The sequence below is a fragment of the Manacus vitellinus genome, unplaced genomic scaffold, assembly GCF_001715985.3.
Source record: "Manacus vitellinus isolate BGI_N305 unplaced genomic scaffold, ASM171598v3 scaffold_91_pilon, whole genome shotgun sequence".
Taxonomy (NCBI): Eukaryota; Metazoa; Chordata; class Aves; order Passeriformes; family Pipridae; genus Manacus; species Manacus vitellinus.
In genome coordinates, this window is record NW_021940873.1 from 903,103 (window position 1) to 928,579 (window position 25,477).

The window sequence follows — 25,477 nt, forward strand, 5'->3', positions numbered from 1 at the left end:
GTGTAAGACACAAGACAGAGTGACAGGTCAGAAGCTGTAAAGCCTGTGGGAATGCTCCAGTACCCCACTCAGCACATCATCCCTGAAGATGTTATGATGTAGTGAACTAAGGAATGACAGTGCAACACAAGCAAACTGAAGTTCTTCAAAGGCAGGCACGTACCAGCCGACTGCTTCTATTTTTGGGTTGTTAAATGTTTTTAGTAGCACTGAAGATCAAAACCCAAATTGTTCATTTATGGCGTAGCCCATTCTAACCAAAACTCCAGAGAGTGTTACAACCTACTTATGAACTCCCATTAGCAAGTTTTTGTTTTTAATAAATAAAGTCCCATAGAAACAGAAAGTATTTACAATTAGATCAAAATTCTGAATAGAATTCACAAGACAAAATGCTATTTTTTGAGAAAATGTTTTCATATCCTCATAACAGTCATTTGTTCTAAATTAGTACACAGCAATTGTCCATTAAATGAACATTTTTCCCTTAAGACCTATTTTTGTAGAAAAGTATTTTAGGCAAAACTTGTTAACCGTGATGTAACCATTTAGAATCAGAACATTTCAGTGATTAGTAATTCCCATAAAAAATTAACACTTTCCATGGCTTGAGGAAAATGTGATGAATTACTATCAATATGTAAGAGAAGACAGAATGTAGGGAGAGCAATATATTTTATTAGAGCAACTTATATAGTTGAAAGAAAAGTGTAGGCTTTGGGGCATTCAGTCCCTTCATCCTCACAAAGGATAACACCCGTTCCTGCAAAACTGTCTTCTCTTTCATCTTAGGCTGTTGTGACAACGATTACACCACAAGCCTCCAAATGTATGGGTTGTTGGACTGAATGGCTTAGACACTATCACTGCTAAACTGCCACTTTCAAAAGTATTGCCCCTTGCAATAGTTGAATGAAGCTCTTTGGGTTAATGTGCTTCTGGGTTACACAGACTTGTTTCCTGTAACGAAGTGCTGAACTCAGTGTCACTGTCAGAGCACCTCTTCCACCCTCCTTTTCAAACAATTTCCAATATTACTTACGAAAGACCATGCCCTGGATTCTTTGTTTTTTTCTTTGGAGCTACTTCTGAACTTCCATTTCTACTGAAGCCAGTGGGAAATTGGATTGTATGAGAAATGCAGGCTCAGAGTAACAGTTTTTGCTGTGTGTTACTATTACAGGAATTCAGTGTTGGAGCTGTGGTCCACCTCAGTGCCAGTTCCTCTTTGATAGGTCCTCCTACAGGAGGGGATGACCTCTGTGATTTAATAGAGGTTCTCCCACCAAGTGAGAGATGGCAACTTTTCAAATGTCCAGTGGAAAATAACTTAAAGAAGAGAGAGAATAATTTCTTTTGAATTGTAACAGCCATAAATTAGTGTGCATGGAATTCCTGTCAGGATCTGATGCTCAGCTGGCACAACTTGCCTGTCTTGAACTGTGCAGAGACCCTGCAATCCTGAGCATTAACGTGCAATGCTCCACCTGCTTCAGGGCAATCCTGCCTGAGTTACCTGAAAGGAGCTCATTGCACACTCAGGAAGAACAAAGCTGTTCACTTTGGCCTCCCAGTGACTTCATGCCAGTGCAATGTCACCTGCAGGCTTCAAACCTAGAGGCTGAATGATCCAACTCCCCCATAACACTTACAACTGACCATAGGCCCAGAGGTTACCTGAAATAAAGAGTAGGAAACTTTTCCAGGTGTAGAAGGCATGAGCTGAAGGGTTTATTTTAATATTTATCTCTCTCAGCTTCTTTATGGCATAATTTGCAGTGACTTATATTTTCGAGGTCTACATTGGGAGTAAAGCCAATTTATACTCCCTGAAGATCCTACTCATACAGACCCCTACATTACATCTTTGTCCACTTATGTATCCCCACTCAACTTGTCTCACTAAGTTTAAGGCACACTTTTTGCTACATAAATAAAATATGGACATGGGGAGGAAACCAAGGATATTCAATTGAAGACTGCTCCTTACTTTGATATGTAAGTCACAATTGGTGGCTTTTTTCCCCAAAATTCCCTCTTCTGGTTCACCACTGGGACCACACCTGCTTGACTTTGGGTGTCACATTCTCAAACTATCAAATGTGGGCAAACAATATGTGAATCTAAGTGTAAGCAAATTTACCTACTGTTAAGTTTATTCACTCTCCTGTGCTTTGCTCCAGTGGAATTCTCAGGTGATATTATAGGGCAACATATATAAGAACACTCACAATGTCAACAGCAGTGAACATCTCCCAGCATTCTTGTTGCCAGTGAAGTCAAACTCACGTTGCAGGGTTTCCGCTACAGCTGTATCTTCTCAAGAATTAATTCAAACCTTGCTTTTGTTCAGGAGGAGTCACGTTATTCCAACTTTCTATTATGTTTTTTTACTATGTTGTTCAGTGATAGTTCATCAAATAATTTGGGAAGGTCTCAGGCCAAGAGTTTTGTACCAACCTATTCCCAGTTAGTAGTGCATATTCCTTAATTAATTCTTGAAATAGTATCTAGTTTTTGGGTTTGCCCACAAATGATGGCCCTAAGTCTTACTGTCACCAAGCCCTCTTTACAGCTCTGTTGGTGTCAAATCATGTCACGGAAGGCACAGACATTGTCACACCTGACACTTCTAACTTTTGCCTTTTAAACTCTCACAGGAAGTTGCACTAAGCTGTGACTAAATTTTGTTTTGCTGCTGCCTCAGGAGCACAAAATCGACTGTAATATTAAAATGTTTCCCTAGAAATGTTCAAGGAGAAAGATTTTTATTTAGTTGAAAATTTAACTGCATGCTTAACCAACTTGAGTGAAGCATCAATCATACTGGACAAGCAATTTTAAGAAATAAGATAGTTAAAAAATTAATTCTGAAAATACTGCCAACAATTTCATGATATAGATATTTTTAATATTAAAAGTAAATTGTAAATGTGTCTTTATAAACAATATGCATAAAATAGATCTACTATACTAAGCTCTCTCTTTTTAAATGCTGTTTCACAGTAATTTCTTAGGTATGCAAAGTTTTCCCTCAAAGAAATAGTGCAATCTGAAGAACATACATTATGTCAGCGGATTAGAACTACTCTGGTCGTTAATACAAGTCTTTATAGATTTCCTGTAGGAGTGGATGAAGGCTCATGTCTGTCTCGGTTTTCTTTATGATTTGCAAGAGCTGCACGTGTTCCGTTACAATCTGTCTGAGGTCCGTCATTTTCTGGAGCAATTTTGCAAAGAGCTGTGATGATTCTGGGTGGTTCAGCTTCAGCTGGAGCTCCAAAGCTTGCAACAGGTTGTCTTGGATGTCTTCAATGGGCTTCACATTCAACAACCCTGGGCGATCTGGGAAAAAAATCAGGAGTTTTTAGTTTGTGAAGAATATGGAAACATCGACCTCATGTCTTAATTTCTTAAACATTTCTCAGTATATTAAGCCTTCACATATGGCACTTCCTGAGAACTGTTTGACAATCAATTAATGTGTTCATTTGTCAGATTTTACTGGAATTTGCTCAAAGAAGTTTTAGGACTAGTCTCAGAAAGGGTTCAAGCATTTTGCACAGCGCAGATACAGAGACAGGTTTATACTCCACTACAGTGCATTTTCCACAGTAAACTGGGAGTGTCTGTGGAAAGGAAGAGTGGGACACTGTTGGGGGATAAGCAGTCCCAGGATTCTGATACAGTGTGTGTAATCAACATCCACTCTGATGGATTTGCATGCAGCTGCTCCCATTAAAGGTGCTTCCTGCTGACGTGGGTGTGAACCCATCAACGTTTACAAAGGGCAGAAATTCCACTTCTGCAGTCGCAGGAACCTGGGACGCTCAAACACCACAGGTTCAGTTCTTCTCCACACCCCACTGCAGCTGCTATTAGGGAGTTTGGTTTTTGCATCAGCTCCTCACTTAGGCACAGACTAATAGATGTGGCTTGTGCAGAAAATGCCTTTTCTGGGCTCATGCCAACAGCCAGTCGTGCTCCAGCTGGAGGAGCCTGGGCTGGATGTTTCCAGCCACAGGCAGTACCTTGTGCTGCCACAGCCCAGAGGCCCAGGGCAGCCTTGGCACAGCTGTTCCTTCAGCAAGAGGCAGAGTCTGTCTTTTTTAACCACTATTATCCTCATCATAATTAGCTGTTCTCTTATTTCTGTCTGTCCCCAAATACATTCTTAAGTGGCTGCAATTACTGTTTAACAGAATTTGTAACATTTGTTTTCTAACTTGAGGTAATAAATTATCTGATTCTACAGCAATGAAAGTTAACAAAATGTTCGATGTCTAAGCAATCAAAGTTGCTTCACGTTGTTAAACCCTCACATATGACAATGGCCACCATGAATTTGTTCCTGCTAAAGTACTTTATACTGGTAACACATACTGGTTGCAAGAATACTCCAAGAAAAAGGAATCAATAATTTAAATAACATTTGCTGTGTAGCTATGAAACTAATTTGATGGGTTGATCAATAAAAAGCAGTGCCTATATCTTGCCTTAAATTACCTCCCCAAAGCAATAATTTCATTTCAGAAAGGACAAGAGGTTGATCTCTATTAAAAACTTTAAAAATAGGGAGTTATTTCCTATGATTTTAGTAACCTTTCTGTGCAGACAGTTCTACTAACTCAGCTTGACTCATATTGTACACTAGAAAAAAAGGCCAAGAGAAAACAAAGCTCTTTATAAATACATTGGGGTTTTACTTCATGGGGAAAAAACTGCAGTGTAAACTAAAAGGCAAAGTTGGCAGGAAAACAAATGAGTATACACAGCCATGAAAACAAAGGTCACTGATTAGGAAGGGATCCTCAGTTCTCAAAGAGGTGAACTCTGGTGATAGCTTTTCACAAACAGCAATGATGGTAACTTTGAATCTGGACCCCAATATTTGTTTGCCAATGTGCTTGTCTTGCAGACATCACTTATTTATCCCACTCAACCAATAACACCATAAAATATGGTTCAGAAAGTCTTTAAGTAAGCATCTGCAAGCAGAAAGTTGTCTCCAAACAAATGGTTCCTTTTTATTAATTTCCTTTGGCAATATTTTCAAGAAATCTTTTTTTTTAGATGGGGAATTTTTGGTCAGTGTTAGATATTTATTTTTGATTACCTGAATGCACTGCATGTGCTGCAGAACTTAGTTGCCTTCTTTATGTCTTTCCATAGCTCCCCAAATTTCAGAGCTTCAGAGCTGTTGATAATTTTGGGTTGCGATCGCTTTAAATTTGCCTCATGTGTTGCAGCTGAACTCTAAACCAGCTGGGGCTGACTCGTGTGCAGGGAGAGAAAAATCAGAAACCACAAAGACTGTGGCCTTGATTTCCTCTGAGATTAATCTCCATTTGCCCCCTGCTTCTCTGTGGGAATTTTGAGGGTGTTTTTCAGAAGTGAATCCCCATTCGAACACTTCTCCCCAGTCAACTTGAGAGCCCAGGAGGCAACTCTGCTGAGTCCAGAACTTACCAGCGAACCCCCAAATTTGGGTGCTTGAGGTCAACTGAAGTTCAGTGAGAGTGTACTGGCTAAAATCCTTAAAATCCCTTGGAAAACCCAGTCTGGCAGTTTTATAATGACCCAGTGGAACTAGAGTCAGAAAAGATGACTATGGCAAAAGCCTACGAGATCATCAGATGTTATTTTTAAATAAGCCAATTCAAGAGGAAGGAAAATTCCCATTGAAGGAAAAGGGATTTTTCATGAATGAGAACTTCAGGATATGGACTGTATTTCTGGGGTGTTGACATTTTGCAATACTTTCTCAGAAAAAATTTCTTGCAGAGGAAAATGCTGTTTCTGTTCCAAGAAACATATCAGGAAAAAAGGAAAGAAGAGGCAAAAGCTTTAACATCCAGCTATTATGGTATATTTCAAGCTGTTATGATGCATTTGGTTATGTACCAAAAGGTGTGTTTTGTGCAGTAGGGAGCTGCAGAAAGATGTGGCTTGTAGAAAAAAAAATACAAAGGAAATGATTAACAGGAAACCTTGGGAAACATTCAGCCAGAGAATAGGAAGAAACAGAAATGGGAATGGGAAATTGAATGTGACACTGTGGTGGAGGCCTTTGAAGAGGCTGAACGAGACCAAAAACTGCTGTTTGAAAGCTCACAGAGAAAACTGCAAAGGGAACTGATGAGGGAAGGGAAAGACAAAACCAAGAAGTTTCTTATGATACAATGAAATTTGGTGACAGAAGCCCAAATAGTTGAAATTATTCAGGTGAGAGATAACTAAAAGTGATTTGACAACACTTTTAATCCTCCCTGATACACAAACTTTAGTGGTTTTTTGAAGTTTAGTGTTTTTTTGTGAGCTGTTTGTGACCTGCCTTTTAACCATGTGCCAGGAGAGTACCATGTTTCCCTTTTTATTATTATTTTTCTTAATCCAGATTTTCTTTATGTTTTAATTCTTTGTCACACAGCTGCTTCATTTGGTTTGAAAATTCTGCAGGAAGCTGTTGTTCTAAGTAAGAAAATGTTCACAGGAACTGGGAAAGGCTGATTGCCCCAGAGTTCTGAGTACCACCGGTACCAGTTTGTGTAAATTAATGTTCTTTTCTATCTCAGGGGAAAATACTTTGTTTATTTACTCACAGATTTGGATGCTTCTTTCCTGTTTCCTAACAACAATTACAATATTTTTCGTGCTCCTCACATATGAAATTGCCATCTGCATGTCTTGACATTTTAATATCCTTGAACAAGTGCATTTTTCATTTAAATACACGTACTAAAATCTTAATATGGTAAAACAGGCAAAGATATGACTGAGTGAACAACTGTGCTACTGCTTTTGCTGAGGCAGACATGAGTCAGCAGTTTGAGACAGATATGAGTCAGCAGTTTGAGACAGATATGAGTCAGCAGTTTGAGGTTTTTCTTCTGAGACATGTCTTGTAGTCACCAGGATTTGGGTTCAATACCTACAGTGATTATCTGCAGTTCTTGGGCTGATTATGAAGCATTTCATTGCTCTAACAAAGAGCAGGATTTGTGTAGCAGTCAAATATGAACTATTTCTTGCTATTATTCAGTGATAAAACCGCAAATATTGCTGATCTCAGAATGCAGCCAAATTCTGGAATGCAGTGTTTGAACAAGCAGCAGGGATTGAGGCTTAAAATTTCCTGTAAAGAACACACTCAGAAACGAGAAAAGTGAATGCAGCAGCATCTCTGAATTCACATCCCAGCTTTATTGCACCTGGGTCTGTACAGGAATATCCTGCCACAAACACTACTGTACCCAAACACTGTGGGATCCTAAACACTGCAGAAGATAATACACCAAAGTTCATCCATGACGTGTAAACATGCTACAACATTCCCTTTGGAGCTTTTTCTGTATTTGACAACAACCTGTTTGAGTGAATTTGCTCTGTTTATAAGGCTGGGTTATCCCAGTAAGGTTTGGAGTATTTTCTTTTCTGCCCAAACAGAGGCATCCAACTTGTTCTCCTTAAGCCTTCTTCTTACGATATTCTTATTATTTTGACTCAGAGATACCTAACATTTTTAAAGATGCCTCAAATTCTTCAATATGTAGAGCACAGCACTCACTGAGGATGTGTCTCAGTGGCGCAGAGGAATCCCATGGGAAGGAAGAAGATGTCCTACAATAAAGCTTTCCAAATCTCATTTAGCTGAAGTGTATTTTGCAAAGTTACCACAACTAAAAGAATGTTGTAATAAGAGTTTGCCATTGCTATTAATGGCAGAAAGCATTTCTGTTGTACAAACAGGGTGATATCCTACTGCTCACAGTGTCTCTGCCTCATCAGCATTAAATTCAGAATACAAGAACTTGTTTGCCATTTTTGTTGTTTTATAGCACCAATAGCAAGAAGAACTCTTCAGCTTTGCAGTAAGGAGTTCAGAGTCACACTTGGAGTCATTGAGACAGTGATGCCGCACTGAGCAGCTCAGAGACAGTAAAATGAGCAACTGTGGAAGTACATTCATTCTGTTGCTATTGCAGTTTATTTGTCAGCCTCTTATTGTTCTTATATGGGCTTTTTGCCTTTTTATGTCACAGGCAAATACAGCTGTTTTGATATCAAAAGGCTGAACTGTTTTATAGGGTGTGTGGCAAATTCCAAACACTTCACAATGAAAAACTTTCTACATGTAATGTTCCAGCTGGAATTATCTTTGTCTTTCCCTTCTCTTCTTCTTTGTAGAGCTGCACAAGGGCCAGCACCCCTGAGCCAGCAGCACTGACAGAATGTCCCCAGGTAACGACAGATTCACTTACAATGACAGCACCTGCCTGGGTGTTTTCTGGTTTCACAAACTGGTTTTTTTTAATAAAGATATTTGTACACAGGATTTCTTGAAGGGACTTAAACATTGCAGTATTCCTGTAGCTAGTAAAGTCCTCAAGGTAATAAGAACTGGCTTTGAAATCCTGGTTTCAGTGAAATCATCCTGGTTCTATATTCATGTAGTTCTTACAGAAATACAGTTTTGCAAGGACAGAGCTCTTACAGAAACACAAGCATGTGAGACAGCTGAGAAACAGGACTTCAGTTTCATACCACATGAGATATTACAGTCCCACAGTTCAGATATATCTCATATCTGGCTGTAAAATTCATGATAAAGGCCATTCTATAATTGGCAACAAAGCTCAATTGTTTTCAAAATATAAGCTCAGTTTTTACAAGTAGCCAGCATGCTTTTTTGGAAAAAAACCCCCCACTTCTAAATAAAGATAGTGAGATCTTTGTTATCCAGAAATTAAAGGATTTTCCTAGAAAGGACTGATTTTATATATTTATACAGATTTGCTTCAGAAACTTAAGAACTAGTGATTAAAAATCAGTAGTTCTTTACAGATCTCTGTTTACAAATGATTCTCAAGAAAAAAAAAAAAAGACTGGTTGATAAATCCAGTTCCACACAGTCAATTACTTTATGTGGATCGTTGTCCTCCTGCATTCTAAATTGGAAGATTAGTCACATTATATCTGTTTCCTCTAATATAAACCAAATACTGCTGAAGACATGGCTTTGCAGATTGCAAGTTCCCTTTTTTCAATTAGGAGTGAATTTTGAGAGGCCTTTTTCTCATCTGTCAAATTTCAACATATTAAAAAAGGCAAATTATTGGCATGTTTTGTGTAGCGCCCTAATGTGTTTGTGTAATTTCTCCTCCCCCATCAAAGCCAACAAAAAATATACCAGTAAGGTGTTTTGCCTTCCTGAGTTAATGCAGAGTCCTCAGGGATCATCGTGTTCAGAGGTTTGCACCAGGAAATGTCTTCTGGGAACTCTCCTTGTTTGAAGTGGAATTAGTCGAATAAACCATATTGTGATACCACATTTTTACTGAATGAAACACGATGCCAGGAGGAATTGTAGGTGATTTTAAATGAAGCTATACATAACAATGTGCTCTCAGCAGCATGTTTGTTTTTAGAACAATAGCATGTGGTTGTGTTTGATTGCTTAAATGTAATTAAATAACAGAATCCTCTACGTTGCTCTGCAGAGGAGCTGAATCCAGAATATTCAGCACATTCCTCCCGTTGATTTCTGCAGTTCCTTGTTAAGCCAAAATACACACAAATCAGTGGGGTAAAATTTTATCTATGCAACATCACTAACTTGATAGTGTTGGCCAAAGTAAGAGAGTTTGAAATGTAGGTCTGATATCTCAAATTCTCAACAGAACAGTGTCTAAGCGAACTAAAGTCCCAAACCAGAATAGTGACATCAGCTCAGGAACAGAGAGAACACACTGACTGGCTGCAAAAAGCTGAAAATTCAGTGTCTTTTTCAGTGAAGTGTTGGAATGTGTGTAGTCTGATACCTGGGCTTTCAGATTCATAATTTGCTGAAAGCATAATATGTAAAGATAATACAAAAGGGGCAGCTGAGGAAACCTGAAAAGAGCACGCTAGGCAGACACACAATGCCAGTTTTCCTCAGGCATCAGGAGACCATCTTTTTCCTGAAAAATGCATTTTTTCCCCCCTCCCTTTTAAAGGAAAACATTATCTTGCATGAATGAAAAAAACAATAAAAAGCACCATAACAATCCTGCAAGCCCAATACCACGCATATTTTGAAATTGTTCTGGAGTCAAAGCCATTTCTGTACAATTAGCCAGCCACACAATCTAATTGCAGGTTTGAAAAAAATCTCATGCAGAATTTTAGCTCTTGCCAGTGAAATTCCACCCTTCCTGTTTTCCCAAAGACAGGCCTGATTTTGTTTTCTACCTAAATGAACTGCTGATTCAGCAGGCACTTCTGGCTCCATCATTAATAGCAAGTCATTTACATTTTTACTTTCTGTCTGAAACTGAAAAAATGGCAAACAATTTTAAGAAAGTTGAAAATTACTAAAAAAACTATGTGTAAATAAACTCACTCCCACCCTGTAGTGCTGAGGACTTTCCTGTTTGGACAGGAATGAAAAGTGTCAATTACATCATATAAAATATCATATTAAATAAGAGAGCACTTACCTCCACTTAGGATAATAACAGCTATAAATATTGCCAGGTCACTGTCATCTAATTCCAGTGCATTGAACTTCACAGCAAACTCAAACTTGGGCTCCATAAAGTCACAAAAAGGTTTTCTCAGGCTCTTCAGAAACTCCCGTGTCATGAATCCTTGTCCTTCAGATATAAGAACTCCATCTTTGTTCATCAGAGAAGCCAGGAGAGTGTATATGATCTCATGGACCCCATATTTCAGGAGAGTTACTTGATCATTCAGGTCGAGGTTGACAAAACCTGGAATGTTCTTGGCGAACTCGGTGATCTCCTGCACGGCCTCCACCGAGCGGAACTGGCAGCGCTGGAAGATGCGGATGGCGACCTCCTTGTTCTCCTCCTGCAGAGGGGACACGTGCTTGCACTTGATCTGGTCTTCTCCCATCATCAAAGAGTTCATGTCATAAATTACAAATGGCTAAAAACAGAAGAAAAAGGCAATTTACTTCCCATGTCCTTTCTAGGAACACTTGGTTCCTGAGAAACAGGAGTGGCAAACAGGGGTTTAACTCATCAGCACCACTCAGGGATCTACAAGGGAGCTGCCAAAGGAAGTTCCCCCTAAATAGGGAAATTTTCCTAAACCTGTTAAAACACATTCCTCACAGCGTTAAAATGAAAGGCCTAATAATTCCTAAAGGTTTCTCACATGGTCTGTGAATCTATGTTAAAAAAACGCTTTGGACTTTGGTTGATATTTTTAAAAATAATTTTAAAAATTTGGGGGGGGTTTGTTAAGAAACACTATTTTAAAATATTCACGATTTTTAGCTTTTTCTTTTTTTTATTTGCTTTTTGTTTTACAAAATAATTCCAGAATTGGAAGTTTGGAATGCTTAACAAAACATAAAATGATACTCCTTTTACCTGAATTACAATGGCTTCTATACAACAGAATTTGGTAAGTGCACAGGGACCTGTTTGCACTTCTGAGTATATAACTTCTTTTTTGTAAAAAGACAGATTTTGATTTCTTTTTTTTTTGATTACTTTTTTAAATTATATTTTGATTCCTTCATATACTGCCATGTTGTTTTCAAGTTTTTCTAGAAAATACTACAAGTAATATTAACTTTCTGGTATTGACTATCTGATAAATGTAGTGTTTTGCTGTTAATTCCTTTAAAAACAACTAAGTTAGGATATATTTAAACCCACACAACTTGCCTATGGAAAAGAAAACACAAATAACATGATACAAACTACAGCAGCACAAATCAGAACACAAGCAGGAGTTTGACTGTGAAATAAACTCAACTGGAAAGAAGCGATTTTGAAAGCAGATTAGAAAAAGTAGTGCCAGAATATGTTCATTAGGATCTGGAAACAATCTGTTTTGGAATATGCCAAAGAAGCTCCTGGTTTTAAAGAATTGGTTAACTGAGGATTTCTCAAATTTATTTAAAGAATCATTTCTTTACAGGATGAATGACGGACTAGTTCATCGCTGCACTGAACAAATATTCACTGATATAAGTAGGTTTGTTAACCTACACGATTAGTTAATTAAAATACAAGGAATTAGAGACCAACAATTGGACTAGAGAAATGCTTTTTAAAATTTCTGATTATAGATTCTAATGCCTTATTCATACAGGTGTGCCTGTATGAATAAATCATGAATGAAAATCATTCCCATGGTTTTATATTAACTTTATATTGCAGAACAGATTCAAAAATAACCCAGCCCTTCCTATACATAGTCAGTGGTCCTTTCCCACAGAATTAGGTTCTAGAAACTCCTAAAATTCTATCCCTTTTTGACTAAACCAGTTTCGAAGTGCAGTCAGTGCACAGAGCTGTCTGTGAGCTGAAATAATCGTATCCCCAGGGGAGAATTTCAGCCTCCACAACTGCCAGTTAAATCTGTGTTCTGCTGCTCCGAGGCAATGGAAGTGGCACTGCCACTGTCCCAGGGCTGCCACTGCCCCGGGTGCCACTGTCCCAGGGCTGCCACTGCCCCAGGGCTGCCACTGCCCCGGGCTGCCCTGTCCCAGGGGCTGTCCAGGGCTGCCACTGTCCGGGGCTGCCACTGCCCCGGGCTGCCCCTGTCCCAGGGCTGCCCCTGTCCCAGGGCACTCCGACCTCAGCCCACGGCACTCACTTCAACTGGGGGAGCTGTGACATTATTTTTCCACTTGCACTAAGGATTTGAGTGTGAAACTGAGAAAATAAACACACCACACCAAGGAAAGCCAGGAGGACAAGGCATTTTTCAAGAAGTAATGACATTTTGGCAGCAGGAAAGTTTTACACATATACAAATATACATATGTGTATTTGCATGCATATGTGACATAGGGGAATACCAAGACTGTAGAAGAGGCTTTTAAAATGCATGTTTTAGTAATAGTAGGGTATTTCTTTCTGTTGTTTCTAGGAAAGCACCAAGTAAAAGAAATCTAATCTGGCACAGTTTAAAAACTTTTCATAAAAAAGGAGAATGTAATTGATGGCATATTTATATTTTTTTCACACGTATATATTTTCACATATATATAAACTCAAATATATATATAAAAATTCATATATATGTATAAAAACTCATATATAAAAATAATATAGAGGTATAAATTCACATATATATAAGTTTACATACATATAAACTCATATATATATACATTCATATATATATAAAAATTCACATATATATATAAATTCACACACATATATGTAAATTCACATACATATAAAAATTCTCTCACACACACATATCTATATATCTATATCTATCTATCTATATATGTAATTCATGGGCACAGATGTTTGTTAAGTACCTAGCACAGCAGAGCAGCAAAGTACACATTGATTGAGTTCTGTGACAACTTTACAGACCCTTACAGGACACAAGTAGGGTTTGTGGATGTGCTTGGGACCTCAGAAAAAAACTTTCTGGAAACGTCTGGAAAATGGAAGATGAAAACACTGTAGGTGCCCTGCCCAAACTTCTGTCACCTTCCACGGTGGGCAGCTGCAGAAAAAAGGATCAGGCCTGGTGACGTTTTTAGGATGAAGAGGAGGAAACAGGATATATAATTACACACCTCACTTCTATTCCTTTTCCCAATGCAGGTACATAGTTATTAAAAATTAAATTGCTGCATTAATTCTTTCTCAGTAACTGAGTTTCTGGTACAGAGAGGGAACTGCAGAAAGCCAGGGAAAAAGCAACGACCTCCATGTGGGCTTAGCACAGCAGTTTCTGCAGAATAAATAAACCATGTAGTTCAAACCTCATGTATTCCATGTTGAAAGTTACTCAAATTGTGTGTCTGCCATATCTAAAGTTTTTAAGGGAGGGGTGCAACCAATTTACAGACAACATTGAAGTCAGTATTTTAACTGCTTTTAAAGAAAGGAAGAAAGCCTGAAATACCTCCAAATTCTTTCCTGTCTTTGAACTTGTTAAAGAAAATAAAATACAGTCTCTGTTGTAATCCTGACAATAAAATTTCTGACAATGATTCTAGAAAATATATCAAACTAGGAGTTATAAGTTTTGGAAAACTATTTTGCTCTTTCAGTATTAAAATAGTGACAAAATTTAAAACCTACCAAAATGATCAATTCTTATTTATCCTCCTTCTCACTGATACAGAAGAGTTTTATCCATTGCCATTGAAGTTTCCAAGGCAATCCACAAATACACATATCATTATTTCTTACTTTCCCGAGATTTTCTTGTACGTTCTCCTAAAATTCAAATTGCACCCACACAGAACCACAATTTGACCTGAGATAACCCAGTTAAAAGCAGGAAGTCATCAGAGCATCATAAGAATGAGCATCATAGCTCAGGCTGGTGATGGTGTTGGTGCTGGGAATCATTTGACACTTAGGAAAAGGAATATTCCTTTGGGTACAGCTACTGCTGATAATACACTGTGATATGGATGTTTGAGTAGGACAGCAACTAATTCCTGACAGCCCGATGTCCACCTCAAACAGATAGTGTGGGAGATAACCTTTGGGGAAGGAGAAGGAAAACGGGAAGAGAGGATCAGAGAATACAAAAAGGTTAAGATGACCTTCAAATTCTTGTACTGGTTTCAAGTATTTTATTAGGTGAACTTGGAGTTTTTTCAAATAATGTTTACTTATTCTATCTAAAAACATTTCCTGTGTTTCAGACACAGCTTGAAATATGTAACTGCCCACAGCAAAGTTGTTCTTTTTTTTTTTTTTAAAGACATGTGTTGTCAGCGTGGTAAATCATTTACTCAAAAGAAAGGAAGACAAAAAAAGAGGGAACTAACTGATTTGTCTGTCGTCTTTCCTGTCAGGATCGCCCTCGCCTTGGCTTTGGTCAGGGGGAAGGACTTGATGTATGAGTCATACAAGTGCTTGGCCAGCGCTCGCAGATCGGCCGACTCGGGGTTTAACTGCTCGATGTCGCTGGAAATCTCGGCCAGGAGCTTCTCCTTCTCCGCCTGCGGCATCCGCCCGAACCTGATGGCTGAAGAACACGACAAGCGGTTACCGGGGCTGTGCCTGCCCCTCCAAAAGCACACCTGAGGAGCTTTTGCTGGCACCTTTGGTTGTGGTCTCCCGAAGCTTGTACTAAACTAGCGGTAAGGCAAGCGAGAAAGGAGGATCTTCTCCACAAGTACAAGCAGAACAGCTGAAGAGCTTTAAAGAAATGTAAACAAACAAACCTCTAAGAGGAAATAATCTATGTGCCCAAACCTTGCTTGGAAATGCAAATCTGTTGTCAGCTCACCTGACAGGGCTGGTGAAACGCCGTGATTCTACCTCCAATCTAAATAAAATCTAAAGAATATTTAAGATATTAAAATTCTGTTGGTTTAGGGTAGGAACCACCTTTCAGCTTTGTATTGTTCAGGGCAAATCACCATATGGATCTCAGATTCTTCATTTATTTAGAAACAAAGCCCTCACATGCCTTGCAGAAATAAATTCCTAAATAGTTCAGCAGAACTTAATGTAGCAAGTGCTAAAAACTGTTACCATAAGAATTATGGAATGAGAAAGTGGGTTGTCCAGGGATAAAAAAAAGCCAGAAAAGACTGAGTTCTTCACGGCACTTCTATGTATGTGAAGTGTTCAAAGAACACAAAATGGTTCTACCTCATCATGTGATCTCAAAATTGCTCAATACTAACCCAGGGTAGACTCTAAATCTCCTACATTTACACCCATGTACTCACTATCCAAGCCACTATTTATTCATATGGGGACTGAATTGGGTCATATTTCAGATGAGCCATCAAGACCAAGACTGATTTATCACATGAAATTTCGGTAAACAGAATTGATTTTATATTATGAAAACAAAACAGAACAAAAGAGCATCAAAACAGAAAAACAAACAAACAAAAACACGGAAAGAAGAAATAAAAAGTTTGCATTTTGGCCTTGGGGGAAATAGAAACATTATGAATGTTTTTTCAGTGATTAGTGTCTTCCTTGGATAAAGCAAAAGTGCTGTTAAGATCACACATATAGATGATTATATTAAGGGTGTTTATTCTGGAAAGGACTAGCCACTTTTCTTCTATGAGTTTGCTTGCAATGTGCTCATGGGCAAGAATGACACCTTTGTTCAAGAATAAATAATTATGCCAGAAAACATACCCCCCCTCTCCATTTTTCATACATTATGTTTATTGATCAGTTGTCTTATTTCATGACTGTAGAAACAAGGTTGTTTATTTTTGCAACTGTACTACATTTCCCTTTCAGCAAACTCAGTCTCAGGATGTATGTGCTGCATATTTCAGATTTGCTTGGTTGTTCTTTATTGTTGGGTAATTGAACACCAGTAGTTAGGAGTCCTAAATCTCACTGGCATAGGACTCCTTTTCACCAAGGTTATCCCTACAAACAAGGGATAAAAAAAGGGGACACACATTGTTTGAATATTAACTTAGCTCTAAAATAGCTTGTACATTCCCCAAGGCATTAAAATCATCAAAAATTAATTTTCATCTTTCCACCTTTTTTTTTTTTTCTTCTCCCCACTCCCCTTTTTAATCAGGTATCTCCTGGAACATTCTTAGTGATATGGCACAGTGTATATACCAGCTGTGCCCCTGATTATTGACACACAATTGTTCCATGTAGAGACTTTATTGAAAAGATCAGGGATTTCCAAAACAGAGATTGTTTTGTCATTAGAGAATAAATAAGCTCTATAGTTGTATTATTTTAAAGAACAGAAGTCAGACTGGTAACAAGCACTGTGCTAGAAATTCAGACATTCAACTAGTGCCTGTTTTTTCAAGGAAGTTCACTGGAATCGAGGGGGATAGTTTCTTTTTTAAAACTTACAGAAGCTTTCCACATTCATGTATTGATGTACTCTCGCAAGCCAGTGTCAAAGTCTTAGTTCAAAGTGACAGCATAGTATGCATGCCATGTTTTCTAAATATGCCCCTTATCCTATAGCTGGATCCCTGTGCAGTCTCTTGTCTCCTTGGAAATAATAAATAACAACTTACATTGAACCTATTTTTTAAACGCAAAATAGGATTGACTGAGGGTGTTCCAGAATCCCATTTCTGGTGTGCTTATCCCCAGCAAAGGGCATCAAATTACCTGTGCAAAGCAGCCAGGTGTTATAAGCCCCAGTGCTTCTAATATAAAATTATTTCTATTAATTTACAGATTGCATTGGAATTCATCATACTGCAAATACTTCATTTACTGTTAATAGTTTTAGAGTAGATACCTTCTTTCACTTGCCATTTATTTTTATTTCGTGACGGTGATACTTATATTCCTGAAAAGTGCTTTGTGATGTCTGCTTGAAAAATATTATAAAAGCTGAATATTATCCATTACTGTGTTATTTTTCAGTACTCTTCCTTATTGGAGTCATGTCTCATTTTTGTTTCCATGTGCTTGAGACACTGTATAATTTTTATACATACAGTCAAAACCACATGAGAAATTAATGTTAAATCAGAGAATTGTCTTCACTGAGCTAAATTTTATGAATGCAAACACCTTTATCCATAATGTACTAGGGATGTAAAGGCCAAAGAGGCAGAGAAAGACTATTTCAAATGATACATGATTAAAGCTGCAGAGACATTTGGTATTTATTTCTGAGGAATACTTGGCATGGGGGCTCATGAGGCAAATTTTTCTACAAAGATAATATTCCTGGTTTATTTTTTAAAAACTATGATTTTCAATTCCTTCTCTGTAAGTGGAAATGGAAAAACCAAGTGCCACAGTGGGGTTATCTCTTACTGCCCCAAACTTGGGGTGAAGTCTGTTATGCATCTTTATTTTTTGATGGATCTTTTGTTTATTAGCAATCTGTCATTCCCACATGTGGTTGTTTCTTTCTAAATGAGTGGTTTTGGGGTGCCTTAGTAGCAGTGGATCTTTCATGACCCACTTTTAAACACTGTCCCTATTTCATGAACATGAGTGTTGGGAAGATTTCTGATCTAATTAATGAATGATGAGAGTAAAGTTTCCTAAAGCAAAGGTGATCAGGACTCAAAAGTATATTTTAAATATAACAATTCATTAACAACATGGAGAGTTGTAAATCAAGCATTCTTATCTTGCAGTTTCATAGACATAGGACTTAATTTTTTTTAATGTTTAGAATATATTTTAAAATACTATATTAGTTGCAGCAGATTGTGTTCAATGTTTTATAGCATTGTGGGCAAAATGTGGGGCAAAATTCAGTTTTGTGAGACCAGCCTATTGGTTTCCTTTTGGAAAAATCATTGTCATTGTCATTTTCGAGGGACTGACACAAAAGTCAGGCACCAGGAGGTTTATGGAAGGAGTTTGGAAAGTGAGATTTTGGATGAGAAGAAAGAAGGAGGGACTGATGACAATGCTTACAAAGGTTAGGTTGGAAAAAGAGTTCAGAGGGTGGATAAGAACTCACAGCACTTCTGGTGGTTAAGGAAAATTTCAAGGATGGGTGACATCCTTTCCTGCTTTGCCCTCCACCTCCCCTGTGCCTCTGGCCTCATCTTCTGTACCCTGGACCACTGATCCTCCTTTCTATTCATCTCCTCTCTCCTCCATCTGCCCTCAGCCACTGCCTTATTTCCCAGGAGCCTGGGAAGGGGATCAATCCAAATCTGTAAGGATGGCAAGGGCAGGGACAAGCCCATGAGCTGCTGGAATCAGGGCTTGCTGCTCCTGCTGTGAGGGTGGAAGGGCTTCAGGTGGCAGCTTCTTTCCCAGCAATACAAGATGCTGCAAGTTTGGGCATGTGCCTGTAGCTGGAACATGAGATCTCTGTCTTTCCTTGGGCAGTTATTTCTTTTACTTGCATTTGCAGTTCTCCAAATATCAGTAATATAAAACCAATATGGTAAGACACTGCAAAGTATGCTACTTTACATCATCCGGCTTTCTGTGGAAAAACTAGAATATTTATCCTTAATTACAGATTTTACTGCCTGGAGAAGTCACTGTGATTGCTTATAGACTACTCTGTAGGACACTATTCTTCTGATTGTCTAGATTGTTTTTGAGTATAAAGGAGTCCCCACACAGATCATAAATACAGTTTCTTACATTAGAAAACATAAGATAAAACCAAGGTGGGTACCTGTCTGACCTTACTGGAGGCATGTGCCCAGACTGAGCAATTCACTGCTCCCAGAACTGATGATGAAGACATATTGCCATGTCTCCTTTTACCATTACAGTACTTAGGTTTATAAAAGTAAAGTCTTATAGTAGAAGAGAAAAAAAGTGAATGACATTTCTAAAATAAGAGAACCAAGCTTCTGCTTAGTGGTGCTTCAGAATACAATCTGAGCAACTCAGGGTTAAACACAGAGCAGCACTGTGACTAGAGAAGGAAAGGAAAACAATATTCAAAGCATGAGAACACTACTGTCTTTTTTAACCTTTAGCCAAATGGTATGTAGCATTTATACATGAAAAAATGTGGCTGTAGCTGCTCAGTGTCTCCTGGCATTCCCCATTTTTGCAAGTGCCCTGATCATTTTGCAATAATATATCTACACAAAGACAGACATAGATTGGAACCCTCAGGCACAAATAATCCACATTCTGATTCCAAGCCTTTACAATTTCCATGTGATGTGATGAACTTTAATTTGTAGATATAACAGTAAGAAGTCTCTCAGTGTCATTGACAACATGCAGTGTTGCATTTCTTTATGCTCATCCATAAAGGCTTGTGTCTTCAAAGGTGAAATTCCACTCTTTGTTATAAATTTGTATATAAATTATGAAGGAATGAGGGCGTTTCATGCAATGTAATGTAACCAGAGTGGGCAAAAAACCCAAACAAGGCAAATGTAGAAGCCAATACTGGAATAGAAACACCAACACCCTGTTAGGTGAACTCCCAGCTGGAGCAAAGAAAAATGTTCCTTTGAGCCCCGGGACAAGTGGCTTTGCCCTTTCCTGCTCCTCTCCATCCCTCCCTCCAGCTCCTGTAACCACGGGCCCCTTCAGTGCCACAGCTTCTGCCTTGGCAGTGGCTGAACAGGAAAGAATGGTAGGTGAAATGTTAATTTTAAAGCTATTCTTAATGTTACTAAGCCAGAGAGAATGGTCTTGGCCCTCCCCTTCTCGATGGAACTGCACATGGTTCCCATTGACACAACTGCTGGGTTATGGGAGAATTTGGCATGCACCTCGAAAATAATAATAATAAAACCTCCTGAATTACTATAAAAATACCCACAGTAGCATTTCAAAATTAGATTTATTTTTGAGTGTTACTGTTGCATCCCAGGAATTTGAAAACCATATTTTCTATTAGGAAAACATTTCCCATACCAATTTACATTCAGTGCATGTATTAACTTTGCAAACCACAGTTAAACTTTCCTCTTGGGGACAGTACACTCATTTTTTATATAGAAAATAATGAAAGTTCTAAAAAAACCACAGAGAAATTATTTTCCCAGTCATGTTTGCAATTCTTTACCCTTAGAATTACATAAGTCTCTATGTTATGACAGTTAATTCCTGTTTTTACTCAGCTTTGCCAAAGCAAGGCAACAAAGAATCTTCATATCTTTCTGTCCAAACATTCGTAAGTATTTCCACATGAATTGCTCTGTTAATTTTAAAGTTCAGAGGGACTTTCTTACAAATTCTATGCAAGAAAGCAGTACCATGATATGCTTCATGTAATCCGCTTACCTATGGTAAAGGCAACCACAGAATCAGAGAGCACTGCAAACACCTTGCCTGTCTAAGACTACAAATTCTACTAGCAAATTCAAGTTGCTATTATTTCCAAAGTTTCAGCACATTCTGTAGTCCATTTTTCATTATTAAGTTTTCAGCTTACAGGAAAGACACATTGAGCTACAGCATGCAAAAAAAACTTGTCAGAAAACAAGACCATGAACTGAAAAATAACAATTACACTGGAAATATGATCAGGGAGAACTACCAGTGGTGTAATGGAGAGTAAAACCAATTGATATGTTACATTATGTATTGCATCAAGAGAGGCATATCTCCACCTCTCTGATTTTTATGTCTAAAGTCATCTCCAGTCACATGCAGTCTCCTAAACTCAGGGGCAATGTCTCTAACATATATTTCTGATCTGCCTGGTGTAAAGAAACTGAAGACTCCAGGTGTTAAAGCAGCACATTCAATAATCTTATTCATGTGCCATGTTATTTTTCAGATGAAACACTGCTATTTTAAAATATGCTTTGTGCACTTACCATTGTGTGACATTCCAACAGCGAGGCATTTCTGAAATCTGCAGTACTGACATTTATTTCTGCTTTTCTTATGGATACGGCAGTTAAGATCACATCTGTCATAAATTAGCTTTAATCTGATTGTCCTTCGAAAAAAGCCCTGCAGTAAACATAAAAACATGTAAAAGGATGCAAGGAACTGCCAGTGTCACCATCTCCCTTCTCTACACACACAGCGAACTGCCCTTTGGGTCAGCTGGATTTCCAAAGGAAACAAAGCTCCTGTGACCATCCTGTCTGCTCCTGTGCTGATCGCATCCGGCATTTTCAACTGAGAGAGGGCTAAAATTCTCAGAAAGCTGGCAAAGCTTATGGGAATCAGTGGGGTTTAAAGGACACTGGGGATGCCAGTTGGGAGCTGAGCATGAAGAGCACAATGCCAAAGGAAGCAAAGCTCCATTTGCTCCACTGCTCATGGGACAATTTACTATGAAATAAACAGGACATTTTCAAAATTTAAAGTTCACTACCAATGTAGAAAATTTTTTATAAACCACAACAAACCAAAAATTCTGCCAACAGCAGTTTGATCTCTAGCAAATAAAAAAGGTTGTGGGTTATTTCTCTTTTTACAGTCTAAAGGTGCTTTCTCAGATCACTCATAATCAATTAATAAAGTTTATCCAAAGTTATCACCATTTTTATCTTACAGGGAATAATAAAAGCATAATGCCAACTCTTATATAATTCACCGTAATTTAAGTAATCTACCTAATACTTTTTGCTTTATGTGTGTTCCAAATTCAATGTTACAAATTTTATTTAAGCTCTGGACTGGGTCTTTCCTATTAGTTATTTTCCTCAAGATACTGGAAATAGAGAACATGGAAGTTTCACATTAAACTCTAATGTTTTTCTTTGAACTTAATAAATAATCATGATTTCTTTCCCTGACATTTCTTTTTTCACTCTTGAGGACTGCAATTTTTACACCATCCACTTCTCCTTTATGTGCTATGAACACTAAATATCACTGACATAAAAAAAAATGGAGTTTTAAAGCAGAAAGCCACATTCTTTAATACCATTAGAATTCTCTAAATGTGTGAATTGGGTAAAGAAACTCTAATCAATCAGAATAAGGGAGCCTGAATTTTAAATTGCTCAGTGCTTTGGAGTTGGGCACAAGTTTGCTTTTGCTGCGTTCTGTGAATTCAGATTCTGCATGTGACCTCCAGGACAGCAGGAATGAAATATAACTGCATAATTGACAAAAGTGAAAGAAATGCACAAAAAATTGAATAGATAGTAAGGTAGACAAGAAAAAGCAAGTTTCATTTAAAAAACACTTATGAAGTCATAAAGTACATGCAGAACAATTTCCTTAAAGACCTGAAACTTTGTTTTCTTAAAAGCACAGATCTGTGATTTTACTGAGTGATTATTCAGATGAAAAATAGTATCGAGTCTTCAGAAAAAGTGCCTTTGTGCCCCCCTTACCTTACAGCCCTCACAGGCATGGACCCCGTAGTGGAACCCCGAGGCCTTGTCCCCGCACACGCGGCACTCGATGGCCATGAGTGAGTTGGAAGACTCCTCGTGAGGTTTGTTGTACAGCTGAACCTTCTCTGCAAAATAGGGTGGGGAAGGAGGCTCCATTTTGATTGCACCTGTGCACAGAGAAGATTTACATGATAAACTCTAAGTATAATGAAATATGTGGAAGAAGCAGCGAGGAACAATCACCAGCAATCACAGTAAACACATCCAGATTCCCAGGTCTCTCCATAACAAAAAATGAGCAGCAGACAAAGGCTGCAAAGGGATGGAAGCTGCTGTTTCAGTGGCAGTATATGGGCTGAAAAAGCTGGAAGGGCAGATTCTGATGTAGAAAGTGTATTCCAGATCCAGTTTTCAGCTCTGTAGTGTGGAATGATTTGAAGACAGGGAAATTAAAAATTTATGTATGGAGAATTCATATTTGAAAGGTTTTCCTCCTCTCAGTATCTAATCTGGTTGTATTCCTTTAAGGTGTTGAGAACTACTGCAGGGAGATGGGATGGAGTGTCGAACCTAGGCTAAAAAATATTTAAGTGTCTAATAGACCTATACATTGAATAATATATAATTGGATTATATATATATATATATATATATATATATGATAATATAATATTGGATATTTAAAGAAATTTAGCTCTCTCCCGGGGAACACTGTTTAATTTTAGAGATACATTTTCTCTTCTGAAAGTTTCTAATTAAGAGAACAATTTATAATATTGAACAGTTTCTAATTAAGAGAACAATTTATAATATTGAACAAGCTCAAAAAATAACTATGATATCTTTAAATCAATCATTACTGGCCACAGGAGAGAGCTGTGACATTTGACACCAGAACATTCCATTGGGCCTTGTCTCAGGAGTGATGTAACAGACACAGTATTACAACAACATAAATGTTTTTCTTTTTCCAGACTGGCTACACTATATAAACTAGAAACTTTTCTTTACTATATAAACTGGGAAGAAAAAGAAAAGTGGAAAATTATCTATGTAAAGATCAGGGAGATTTATCCTACCTAAACTCTACTGTACCTTCTAGCTTGTTATTAAAGTGTTATGAATATTTCTAATTAAACAAAAGGAATACAAATTGTTACCTGAAAAAATGTACTCATAGATACATAGCACCTGCTTTGCTGTGCAATCAAAATGAAATACCACAATTTTCCCAGTAAGAATTCCCTGAAAGAGTTCCTGTACTGATTACTGTCAACAAAAGTAATGCCAGATCTAAGTAGGAGAAGTGCATCTCAGGCACAGCAAACTCACATTCCTACGTTGAGCAGAAATGCAGTAACAACGTACTTAAGAATAGGTCCCTTCCTCTCTTTAAAGGAGAGTTCAATGCAGGTTTTTTACCTTAACTAGGGGAAGAGCAGCGTGTTTCACAGTATGTTAATAATCCAGGAACACTGGTAACAGCTATACCAATGCTGTCACTCAGATGTAGCCAATATTTCTACTCCATCAGTTTCTTAGGTCATTTGGAATTTAAAAGCTGCACACATTAATAATTAATATACTGTGTATGCTGGGGCATTCCTTAACAGACAGGAGATTTATTCTGCATCTTGTGCATAGAGCTTCGAAGGCCAGGTTACGCACAAAGTACAGGAAAAGGACCGTATCAGAAACAAATGCAGGGGTTCATGCTTCTAATAAAATGTGTTTCATGTAATTTTGGATACTTGATGATACCTTGCCTAATCTCCAGGTGCTGCCCTGGAAGGGTGAAGGTCTGCCATAGGTATTCTGTCTTTTCTATCTGCCCTGCAAGAATATCTTGTGGACACCTCTGCTACCTTCCAGACAATGAAGCAGACTGACCATGAAGAAAATATTTTAAAAAAGTAAAAGCTTACTTTGGCAATCCTGGAGCTTGATATCATACTTATAATCAATGCTTGACTGCTCAGCTCTTGCTAGAGGAATATCTTCATAGTGTGGGGAAGAAATGCTTGAGAAGTCAACAGTGGTGAATGGCTTTATGTCAAAGGAATGGGTGTGATCATCCATTGCAGACAGATCCACAGGACTAATTCCAAAATTAATGGGCCAAAACGGCATTTCTGTGTCAACCATTGTAATCCCTGAAAACAAACAAACAAAGACATTTTAAAAGAAGTTCATTATCTCTGTAATGTGTTCAGGCCCAACTGTCTCACATCCAGAGGGTTGAGATGCAAACTCATACTCAGGTGTAGGTTTTAGGGGAGTGTTTAGGCCCCATCTACCCTTTGGCTTGCCATCAGATAACACATTAGATGTATAATGACACTGCATGGCTGGCACTGGGCAGTTAATTCAGCTTTTAGGTTCTTAGGAAGGCTCTGACATCTCATGTCATAACAGCAAATGAGATAATTGGCAGCCAGGGCTCAGCCTTAGAACAGAAAGGCTGTCTTTGGTATAAAGAAATTAAAGCAGTATAAGTGGGGAAAAAATCACTTTTTTTTTTTTTAATAGACAGATAACACTGACTTTAACTGCGTTTCTCAATAGCATGCACATGAATAGAATCCCAAGTCTTTCACAATTAATTTTTCAGTTTTGCAAATTCTAATCATCATTCTTCCCAAGTGCCTGAAAATCCTAAGGGTTTTTATATCAAGAAAAAAAAAGTAGTTGGTGTTAAATAGTGGTGGTTTTCCTCGAAATAACAGAAATACTTGAAATCTTCTCTCATTCAAGTTTGCAAAGGTTTTATCCCAATCTTAAACCCAGGGCTCAAGGAAATTTAATTCATGA

At 38.0% G+C, this 25,477-nt stretch overlaps 1 protein-coding gene across 1 annotated transcript; it reads right to left on the minus strand.

The window, feature by feature from the left end:
- Window positions 1–208: 208 nt before the first annotated feature.
- On the minus strand, window positions 209–24,816 carry PPARG (peroxisome proliferator activated receptor gamma). The gene is made up of 6 exons (XM_008928429.3): window positions 24,592–24,816; window positions 22,664–22,833; window positions 21,185–21,323; window positions 14,771–14,970; window positions 10,482–10,932; window positions 209–3,345 (listed from the first exon to the last, which is right to left on the minus strand). Exons 1-6 carry the CDS (start codon window positions 24,809–24,811, stop codon window positions 3,098–3,100), a joined length of 1,428 nt encoding a protein of 475 aa, XP_008926677.1. The 5' UTR covers window positions 24,812–24,816; the 3' UTR covers window positions 209–3,097.
- Between the last annotated feature and the right edge of the window lie 661 nt (window positions 24,817–25,477).